Source organism: Curcuma longa, chromosome 10 (assembly GCF_044706935.1).
Source record: "Curcuma longa cultivar G26 ecotype Majalengka, Jawa Barat chromosome 10, ITB_CL_G26_1.1, whole genome shotgun sequence".
Classification (NCBI taxonomy): domain Eukaryota; kingdom Viridiplantae; phylum Streptophyta; class Magnoliopsida; order Zingiberales; family Zingiberaceae; genus Curcuma; species Curcuma longa.
The window spans coordinates 9414226-9425137 of NC_133870.1; the positions used below are offsets into that span (position 1 = coordinate 9414226).

Sequence of the window (10912 nt, forward strand, 5' to 3'; positions counted from 1 at the left end):
CTAGTCAATAGAGTGGGTTCGATTGACTGAGTGTGATTCAAACTTGGGTCGGCAATGTGGCCTGATTCAATCGATCAGAAAGTTTGTGATAGATCAATAAACTTATTAACGATGAGTTTGCATGGCTCGGTCCAGATCGAGAATAACTCAATTGTGGGGATTAGGTTTGATCAAGTTCAGTCGATCGGATAAGGTTTATCGGTAGATCGAACGATGCCTATAAAAGAAACTTGAGATCAGAGCCTCAATCATCAATCTCCATATTCTACTCTGCATCTTTGCTCATAAAAAGATCTTGACACATTGCTTATGTGGCTGGAAAAGCATTAGGAGGAGTGTGTGACATTTAAGAGCTTCCGGATTGACTATTGACATATTGATTGTAGTACTTTCTATTTGTGCTTTAAGTTTATCATTATTGTGATTGTATGCAAACTTGTAAAGAGTTTCTCCACCTTTGAAAAAGTTTCAAAAATGAGATGAAGCTAATGGACAGACATTTCCTGTACATGGGCCTTGGAATACTAACCTTAGGGGCTGGGAACCAAATAAACCTCAATGTCTTGTTTATTTGTTATTTATTTAATTCTGCTACAAGTTCTTGTTTGATAGCAACGAACACATGACAAAACGAGACAAAAGCGAGGCTCGATATTCACCCCTCTATAGGTCCCTACGATCCTACAATTGGTATTAAAGTCTGGAGGGCTCTTGATTGGAGTAACCACCAAGTGAGCAAGGAAGTCAGAGATTGAGGGGGAGCAAAGATATGAATTTACTTGGTTACAACACTCGGGTTATTAGTCCAAGACTATGAACAGCTCTACTAAGATCTCCTTTTCAAAAATAACTTGGAGGCGGATAGAAGCCTCTTACAACGATTGTGCAAAGACTATAACAAATAGAAGACAATTAAAATCGAGTGTGTTATTTTCTTCTTCGAATTTTAATCTATTTATAACCTTCACCTCTATCTGACCATTATGCTGACATGGCAGTTCTGAGTTCCGTACGCCTAGATTCGTCGAAACTTCATCCACTTGGCAACTGTTTGTATAACGACTCTGGGCTTTCTGGGGACTTGGAGAGGATCCGGGTGCTTAGAACCTGCTGATGTGGACATTAACCTGATCCATTCGACAACGGCTCGCATTGACTTGGAATAGTCATTCGGGTGCTTGGAATGGATTCGAGCGCCTAGGGTCTAAGCGCCTGGAACAGCTCTAGGCACCTAGAATGGTCAACCTTAAGTTGATCATTTTCCTTCTTCGTTCAGTTTTGGTCGCCTTGTGCAGTCTTCCTTTCAGCTTCTCATCTCTCGAATGTGTCGAGCCTTTCCGACTTGCTTCCGTGCGTCTTTCTCGCTCTGTCAGAGTATTCTTCTGTAGCTCATCGTACCTCGGATGCACCGAACTCATCGGCTCCTTTTTCGTATCATCCTTCTCACTCACTTGCATCTTTTGCCAAGGTTCGCTAGCTGGAACACGTGTGTTATCCTCCCTGCACACTTAAGCACATGCATCAAGCATAACAAAGACCTAATTTCATTTTTATTTACCCGCACATCAAAACTTCATTAGGGTACAATTAGATTATTGGTGCAATTAATCTCTAAGATTTATTTAATGTTTGACAATATACCTACGTCTAATCAAATGTTGATCCAAACATGACCATATGTTTGGAAGGGAATTAAGTGGGAAGTCTAGTTAGATCAAGATTGATCAGATAATTAACAAAAAAAATCTAGTCAAGTCAATATTGATTGGATGATTAGCAAAGAGATGTCTAATCAAATCAAGATTGATTTAGATGACTGACAAGAAAAAAATTCATACATGTTAAAGATGACCAAATATCTAACAAGTGGCAAGCTAAGACAGATCAAAATGATCAGATGCTTGACAATGGACAAGTCTAGCATGACCAAATATTTGATAAGTGACAAAGTCCAAAGAGGTCAAAATGTGAGAATAGGTAGAAACCCCGAGGGAAAAAAGAATGCTCAACTGAAAGGAAAAAGTGTTGAGAAGGGGAATATTCACATTGTAAGTGTTTTGCTGTGAGAAAAATTCTTTATAAATTAGGAATCTCTAATTCAAGTTGTTGAGTAGTGAAAAATATACACCCAACTGCCAAAACATATGGCTGCCTATGTAATTATCAACAAAGGATTTCCTTTCACGATGTAATTATCACTTCATTCTTATCAACTATATAATCTCCACAAAAAATACATTCTTTTTATAGTTTTATTTTCCCTCGAAAAAAAATAAACAAACAAACAAACAAAAAGATGAACACATATTGTTAGGCAATATTTGCATCACTGAACACTGATCATACAGTTTCTTCAGTACTATATATACAATTTAACCTACATCGATCTATCAGTGAGTTTAATTGAACTAATTAATCACAAGCATATTCAATTGCTGTAGTTGACAGCACATGAAGAACTTCTAACTTGCAAGAAGTCTATGAAGGGAACTCCACCATGCTTCCTCCAATGCTCAGCTTTTTCTTCTTCTTCCTCTTCTTCTTCTTCTTGCTCCACACTCGAGCTGCACTTGGTGGTTGCCTCCCCAGACTCTGCACCAGTACTGTTGCTCTTTACTTGCAGGAAATCATAGAACTCCACTGCTCAAGCACAGAAAATCCACAAACTTAATAGTCGATCGATCATCAATGAAAATGGCCAAGGCTGACTAGATGATCACCTGCAGCGCCATGCGTCGACCTAATTTGCAGGAGGGCAGTTCTTCCGGCGGCGTGTGCACTCGGAGGCCTCTTCCGCCGGGCCGCGAGGACATGCCAGTGGTTCTTGATCGCGTTGTCGGTGCGGCCGGGGAACATCCTGGCGATGGCCGACCACCTGTTGCCGTGCAGCCTGTGCGCCGCCAGAAGCCTCTCCTCTTCCTTCTCCGAGAACGGCCGCCGGTCGATCCTCGGATCCAGCTGGTTGAACCACCTCAACCTGCAACTCTTGCCTGCATATTAACAAATGAAAATCGGACCACAAAATCATCACCATCATCATCATCAGCAGCAGCAGCAGCACCTGTTCTTCCTGGAATGGTCTCTGCGATGGCATTCCAGTTGTGAGGGCCGAACCTAGCGACCATGTCCCTGAGCTTCTCGTCCTCCTCCGGCCTCCAGTGGCCTCTGCTCATGCTCACGGCCTTATTAATCAACTCACGGCCTTAATTAAGAAGACAGATGGAGAAAGAATTGAAACTGATTCTGGTGCAACGTAACTACATATGTTTGACATATATATGTCCCGAGAAGAAGATCGATCGAAGATAGTTACAGTTGCACCACACAAGCTGATGCTACGTGTGACCTAACTAATGCTTTGTATTTTAATTAAGGAAGAGAGGGGGTTTGTGGGGTTTGCTTGGTGAGTAGAGTTCCGTTCTCCTTTCAACATCTACTTCTCCAATTTTCTAACCTACTTTACAAAACCAATTAAACAATTAATGAATGATCGAATTACATGAAGATCTATATATATATATATATAATCTATACCCTAACCCTCTTAATTAGTTAACCTCAAGCCTTGTCCTAGAATGATAATGGTGTGGATTAGGTCAACTATCAATACATACATATAAGTGAGTAGGCAATTGATTAACTTGGAGATGGATGGTCAGACATGAATAAGAGAGCTATATATACTTTTACTTCTTTTTGAAAAGAAAGGAAGAATGGAAATGAAAAAGATGGAGGTAGACATATATGTGCATATATTCATTTTGATTAATTTGTTGGTGGCATGACCTTATTATTAATTTCTTGAGCAAACATTAATTTGTTTTGTTGGCCTTACTTACTCCAATAAGGTAGAGAGGAATGATAATATATTCTTCTAAACTAAGCAATATTTAGGTTAGGTTAGGTTAGGTTGCTTCCAAGTGTTCATAGGCATGCATGAGAGGTACTTGAGACTTGTATCCATCTCTATTTCTTAAGCTGACCTCTGATCTCTCTAACCCTCCACTCCCTTGGATGTATCTCAAGATTACATTATATGTGATTCAAGACATGACCTATATATATCAAATGAGATCATAAATAAAAACTTAATTTCAAACCAATTGAGGATGCCCCTTTTCACCTCGATTAGCATATTCAACTTACGTGGTTCGTTCGGCCACATAATTGGGCATAACTTGCACATGATCCACAACACTTTAAGGTTAGGGTAATTCTTAACCTCTTGGTATGAGTATCTAATATCTAATCATACTAATCGTATCCATGGTGACTAAAATATCGAGGGATCTCACTGGGTAACTCTGGTGCCCTCTAGCACGTGTTAGGAAGATTAATTGTTAGTGATGACCTATCTAATTGGGAGGAAATGAAGATGCACAAGGGGAATGTATATCTATTCCCTTGTCATTTGTTCAACTTGCAAAAATAGATGATGATCTTTGTTGAAACCTTTGATGCTCAATTATAGAGAAGAAATATGAGGCTTATTTAGGCTTGTTATAGAGAAGATCAAGGATGACCGCGGTTGTGGTGTGTTGGAGTTGCTATGATCCCCTTTATGCACATTATCTCTGATGCCTCTTTGAACAAAGTGAAGTTCATTTCGAAGTGTTGGAGTTGTGTATGACCCCCCTACGCACTTCATCTCTCCAATGTCTCTTTGAACAAAGTGAAGTTCATCTCGAAACTATTGAATGCTCAAACACTAATGCCTTCTTTTACTTTAATTTGGAGCGCGAACAAATGAAAGATTTGATTGCATATAGATTGAGATAGAATCAATCTCTTGTTTATTTCGTTTAAAAATGATATGTGGATGGATTCACAATTGGATCATTTTTTTTCTTTTCTTTTCTTCAATTCTAATAATTTTCTTCCACCTTGAATTCCATTCTTTCTTTCTTCAATCCACATCTCCAACTCAAAAGGTAAAATTGTTGTTGTACTCTTGATAACTTTGACACAACAGTAAAGTTGTTACCGTGTAATTTAGAGATCACAAGTTCGAGTCTCAAAGATAGCCTCATACAAAATCAACTTGTTTGGGTGGAAACAATTCAACACTTCTTTCACTCTTGTTGGTCATATGCACCTATTTGATTGATAGTCTCGAATGAATGAAATATAATTTCAATATTTTTATTGTTAGAACGGGAACAAAATATAGATTTAATTTAGAGTATAGTTAAGCGCTAAGGAAAGGCAATCTCCTTTCAATAGGGTGTCGATGATTAGGTATGATATGGGGCTTTTAGTATAACTCAACTCATAGTTGATCTATACTTATAATCGTCAATTTAAATTGGATCCGTTGGATTAGTTCGCTCCATCAAATAATTTAAACGAATTAAATTAAAATTTTATCAATCCATTATTTGACGGGAGTAAATAAACCAGCCCACATGAGGTCTAGGCGGTCAAGTTGGTCCTCGTGTTGAGAAGAATTTTTTTTAACTTAAAACTAAAGTGGAAAACTCAATAGGCTCATGAGTTGGACCGCCTAATCTACGATCATAATTTAAAATTTCTAATATTTTTTATTTTTTAATAGGCTCGTAGGCTAGCCCGATTAACCCGCAACCCACCTTGAATTAAGTTGAGAATTTTCTATCCTATCAGGTTGATGGGCCGGCCTACCCTACCACAGGCTGCAGGCTCGTTTACCGTTCTATCTATACTATCTTTTTCTCTAATATATATATATATTCTCCTTATTTTTTTACATAATAAATAAATGTGCATAAAATTTATTAATCAATTCTTTAGAAAAATATAACAGTTAGAAAAAAGTATTTTGTAAAGTAATTTATTTAAGTTGAAATGAGCAAAATTATTTTTGTGTTTAAACAAATTATTCTAGACCACCAATTCATTAATGCCATTGTTTGCTCGGAGAAATTGTAATCTAAAAGAATAAATATAAAAAAAAATAAGGAAAGCTAAAGGGAAGATGATAATAAAATTATCCTTTAAATAATCTCCTTCAACGCATGTAAATAAAGAGGATATATAGTTTGTTTTTTTATAATCAATAAGTTAAGTGTTTTTTGGTCTGACTTTATGTGAATGAAAATAAAAGAAAACTTTGTCTTTTCTCATTCTTGAGAAGAAAATAAAAGAAAAATAAATGATTTATTCTTCATTTTTATATAAAATTGCTTGGTTTATATAAACATTTTTTAGTCAGTGACATTTTTACCTCTGGTGCTCTTGATAGTCTTTTTTTTTTTTACATTTAATTAATTATCAGTCAGTAATTATTCATTTTGACACTTCAGTGTAAGGGAGATATCTTCCTCTGGTATGATCTCTTAAGCTTTCAATAGCAAATTGTAAAATGCCAATTTGTATAAAGGAAATTTCTTCCTTACCAATTAGGAAGATATATATAAGTTAAAACAAAAAGATTCATGGTCCATAACAGACGTGGTCCAACAAAATGACTTCAAGCCAAAAAAGAAAAAAAAGAAAAGAAAAGAAAAGAAAGGAAATACAGCGATAAAGAATCATCTCACGTGATGTTTCTGAGTTCAACTTGATTCCTAGGCATGGTAAATTAGAAGCACTTCCTGTGCACTATTGATGGCCCAGACTCATCATACTCTGCCTTGGCAATCCACATCTGCATTTAAGATCAAACGATACATCAGCAACTCTATAAAAGTAAGGATGATAGTTAATCTCCAACGTGTAATTCTCAGATACTCATGAAGGCAGTTGACTATTTAGGACTAGAAAGAAGTGTTTAACCTGTTGGAAGGTGCTAAGCGACGCCAAAATGGAGCCTCCAATCCACACACTGTACTTTCTCTCAGGAGGAGCGACCACTTTAATCTTCATGCTGCTTGGAGCCAAGGCCATGATCTCCTTGCTCATCCTGTCGGCGATGCCGTCAAACATGGTGGTTCCTCCACTGAGAACAATGTTTCCGTAGAGATCCTTCCTAATGTCGACGTCGCACTTCATGATGGAGTTGTAGGTGGTTTCATGAATGCCTGCAGCTTCCATTCCAATGAGGGATGGCTGGAAAAGGACCTCTGGGCAGCGGAACCTCTCGGCGCCAATGGTGATCACTTGCCCATCAGGGAGTTCGTAGGTCTTCTCCACGGATGAGCCAGTTTTGGAAGTCTCCAGCTCTTTCTCGTAGTCAAGAGCAATGTATGATAGTTTTTCCTTCATGTCTCTGACAATTTCACGCTCAGCACTGGTAGTGAAAGAGTAACCACGCTCTGTCAGAATCTTCATGAGGTTGTCAGTAAGGTCACGGCCTGCTAAATCCAGTCGAAGAATGGCATGTGGGAGAGCATATCCTTCATAGATTGGCACTGTGTGGCTAACACCATCGCCAGAATCCAGCACGATACCTGCACAAAGGTTTCGTCCGACAAAAAAAATGTAAATCGCATATCGCATGAATGGGAGCTGAAAAAGAAATACATTACAATTTTAGAGTAATTTTGTACCAGTTGTGCGCCCACTGGCATAAAGCGAGAGGACGGCTTGGATAGCAACGTACATAGCAGGAGCATTGAAGGTCTCGAACATGATTTGGGTCATTTTCTCACGATTGGCCTTCGGGTTGAGAGGAGCCTCCGTGAGGAGAATTGGGTGTTCTTCAGGGGCTACTCGAAGCTCATTGTAGAATGTGTGATGCCATATCTTTTCCATGTCGTCCCAATTGTTCACAATACCATGCTCAATGGGATACTTCAAGGTCAAAATACCTCGCTTCGATTGAGCCTCATCCCCAACATATGCATCTTTCTGTCCCATGCCTACCATCACACCTGTGTGGCGTGGGCGACCTACAATGCTAGGGAAAACAGCCCTTGGAGCATCGTCACCAGCAAATCCAGCCTAAAAAGAGAAAATTGGTTGTTAATTTTGTTGGTTAGAGTGATTTGGAGTTTAGAATCACTGATGCATAAGCTGCATCTAGAAAAGGAATCTTAATTTACCTTAACCATCCCAGTGCCATTGTCACAGACAAGAGGTTGAATATCCTCACCCTCAGCCATTGTCTTTATAAAAGAGTTCCTGTAAATATGAACCATATTCAGGAGTATCCATCATTTTAACATTAATGACTACAAAAAACACCATAAGATGTTGTTAGATCCACAAATTGTAGTATTACTTTTTACTCCATTTGTTCATTTTTCCCTAACAAACAGTGTCATAAGGTAAATGTCTATTCGAGATGCAATAACAACTTATTGTTAAAAAGAAAACAAATTCTTGCAAATTTATTTCATCCTGATCAGTTTAATCAAACATCTGTGGAACCTACTTCAAGTATAACAACATAAGATACTGTGGTCTACTAGTCTTATTAAAAATACATGATAGTTTGGAAATCCAAGTCCAAAATGCCAAACACCACCAATATCAGAATATGTTACACAATTTCAACTTTATTGGATTCCCTCAAGATATGATGAAGCAAGGGGTGTTCCACGCCAATAGTTCTACATTGATAAGGGTGTGAGGGGATGTGTTGAAGAAAGAAGCCTCATGTCATAGTTGCACATGGATGAATGTGGTGGTTTCTAGTGCTAATACATTAAGAGAATGTCCGTTTCATTCACATGCCATGAGATACTATATGAGAAAAACACTCCAAACAAATTTGTGTGGGATTCAAAACTCATGTATTATTATGTTTGAGCTGTAACATATTAAACTTGGCATGGACTGCAAAAGTATGTTCTAATCTTTTGTGAAATAAAAATACTTGCAATATACAACGAGTCTATTTTTTTCTATTTTCTCACTATGTGATTCATACATTATTTTTATTCTTTAAAATTTTCTTTAAGAATACTTATCCAAAATAGCTTATTGAGAATATAAAGTTTTCCCAAATCCTGTCAATGAACAACTTCCATCCAAATAATGAATCACGTATAGTTCATTATTATTTCAGTGGTCCCCAAGATAAGCCATATTATGAAAGCCACCAGAGACCTCTGTACTGGTTTGGATCATCTTGAAGGACTGAATTCACTTACTGCATTTTTCCATTTGCAAAAATTGGTATTCCATTCCTGTTGAATTCTAAGGGAATAGCTACTTGGATGCACAATGAATTTGGAATAATAATTCTCACAGAATTGATATTTCCCCTATCAATCTTCCATAACTATTACCTGTATCGAATCCATAAATATTTATTTTGATAATGTTGGAATTTTTTATCCCATGAATCAAACTAAGAAATAATAATTCATAGTATACTCCTATTATGTTTCATTCTCTAGCAATAACGATTTCCTAATTATTTCCATTCCGTGAATCAAATGTAGTGTTAAAGAAATTCTTGCATAATGTACACCTAAAGTTCAAATGTTTTTTTGATGCATTTAAATGGAGTCATGGACGAAACTATTTTCTATTCTACCATCCTACCTTCATCCAGAAGTGAGTTTCACCTTCCTGTTTCATGACAGGACCATCTAGATTAGATATGGATGAATCCAAAATGACAGAAACAAACAATCTTGTGAAACACAGATGAAATCCTCAACGAGTAAGTCTTTTCTTGCCGTATACACACATACAACACATACTACCTACCTAGAGTTGCAGTTTGCTACTCACAAGAAGTAATTACCCCCTAAAAGAAGCAACATACACAACAGGTACACCGGCTTTACAGATCCTATTCTTCACGGAATTGAGAGTGGAATTTATGACACGAGCATATCCACGATGGAAATGATGCACTGTGACAATAAAAATTGAAGCAATCTACGATGAAATTTAAAGTTCATTGATAAAGGCTGGCCATATGCATTTGGAACCTAGAGAGAAAGATCTAGAAACCCCCCTTTCTCTCAACATCAATGCGAGGAACAACGACGAATCGGAGAAAACGATAGAAAGCATGTCGATAATCTGCATGGCAATCATAAGATTAGAAGAATACCAAAAACGGAGGAGTGTCGGAAGGACGATCGCCGAGTGTAAACCCTCGCTGCCTCTCGCCCTTCACGCTGGTTTCCAACTCTGGCTCCGATTTCCTTCTTCCAGGGGTGACTTATAAACGGCGAAGGACCCGCAGGAAGCGGAGTATGCGCGCGTTCGCTTCGGGTGCCGCTGCCGCCGCGTGGCAGGCTGCACCAGTGGGCACCAGGGCATCCAGACCCGAATTTTATGCGACGTCGAGCTAAATTTGAATTGGCGTGAAATTAGGAGGAATTTTGTCTCCACGTAATACGAAAAGTTACTATAAATGGTATCCAAGTATTTGGATTTAAGGATATACATACTCGTGCATTATTTACTCTAAAAAGTTTTATTGAGTTAAAAAAATATATATTGTTTTTATTTATTTTTTTACATCCAATGAATCCTTTTACATTTGAAGAGATACATCATAGAAATATATTAAACAAAAGTTCGGTTTAGTTTATTTAAAAATTCGATTTAATCGATTATTATAGTCGATTTAATTTATAAAAACTTATCAATTTATTCTATTTCAATTTAATTAATTTAATTATTAATAGATTATTCATTTCTTCTACAAAGATGTGAAATGTAAAATCATATCTTCTTCGCTTTAAAAATGATAATCCCAGTAGCCACATCTCTGGGGGTGGTCGGTCCGGTCTCACGGAAGTTTCCCACCGACCACCAGGGTAAATCGGGAAGCGCATACGGCGGTCAATCCAGATGCCCAGCATCCTTTGATTGCGTTCCCCATTTGGAGGAAAATTCCTGCAAATACGCCGTAGCTAGGGATCAAACCGCGGGTCCCTGAGTTACCGTGCCTCCAAAAAATCCTTTAGGGGGTTTTCTATATGGGGCCGTTTCGGCGGTATGCTCTTATCAACCTAGTGGTACCATGCCTCCAAAAAATCCTTTAGGAGGTTTTCTGATATGGGGCCGTTTCGGCGGTGGGGTC

The 10912-nt window shown here is 38.0% G+C and overlaps 2 protein-coding genes across 2 annotated transcripts; both read right to left on the reverse strand.

The window, feature by feature from the left end:
- Positions 1–2428: 2428 nt before the first annotated feature.
- Positions 2429–3173, reverse strand: LOC141836759 (transcription factor MYB54-like). The gene is made up of 3 exons (XM_074724285.1): positions 3062–3173; positions 2721–2990; positions 2429–2640 (listed from the first exon to the last, which is right to left on the reverse strand). Exons 1-3 carry the CDS (start codon positions 3171–3173, stop codon positions 2429–2431), a joined length of 594 nt encoding a protein of 197 aa, XP_074580386.1.
- A 3327-nt stretch (positions 3174–6500) lies between these two features.
- On the reverse strand, positions 6501–9983 carry LOC141836535 (actin-like). Its single transcript, XM_074724049.1, has 5 exons — positions 9932–9983; positions 7962–8040; positions 7467–7860; positions 6754–7367; positions 6501–6625 (listed from the first exon to the last, which is right to left on the reverse strand). The coding sequence occupies exons 2-5, from the start codon at positions 8019–8021 to the stop codon at positions 6560–6562; spliced, it is 1134 nt and encodes a 377-aa protein (XP_074580150.1). The 5' UTR covers positions 8022–8040; positions 9932–9983; the 3' UTR covers positions 6501–6559.
- Positions 9984–10912: the final 929 nt, after the last annotated feature.

Excerpts from the sequence above, each read along its gene's own strand:
- LOC141836759 (XM_074724285.1), bottom strand. The coding sequence starts at position 3,173 with ATGAGCAGAGGCCACTGGAGGCCGGAGGAGGACGAGAAGCTCAGGGAC. Across the intron at positions 2,991-3,061 it reads GACCATTCCAGGAAGAACAG|GCAAGAGTTGCAGGTTGAGG; the intron begins GTGCTGCTGCTG and ends GTTAATATGCAG. Across the intron at positions 2,641-2,720 it reads GTCGACGCATGGCGCTGCAG|TGGAGTTCTATGATTTCCTG; the intron begins GTGATCATCTAG and ends GTGCTTGAGCAG.
- LOC141836535 (XM_074724049.1), bottom strand. The coding sequence starts at position 8,021 with ATGGCTGAGGGTGAGGATATTCAACCTCTTGTCTGTGACAATGGCACT. Across the intron at positions 7,368-7,466 it reads TGCCAGTGGGCGCACAACTG|GTATCGTGCTGGATTCTGGC; the intron begins GTACAAAATTAC and ends ACCTTTGTGCAG. Across the intron at positions 6,626-6,753 it reads CGCTTAGCACCTTCCAACAG|ATGTGGATTGCCAAGGCAGA; the intron begins GTTAAACACTTC and ends TCTTAAATGCAG.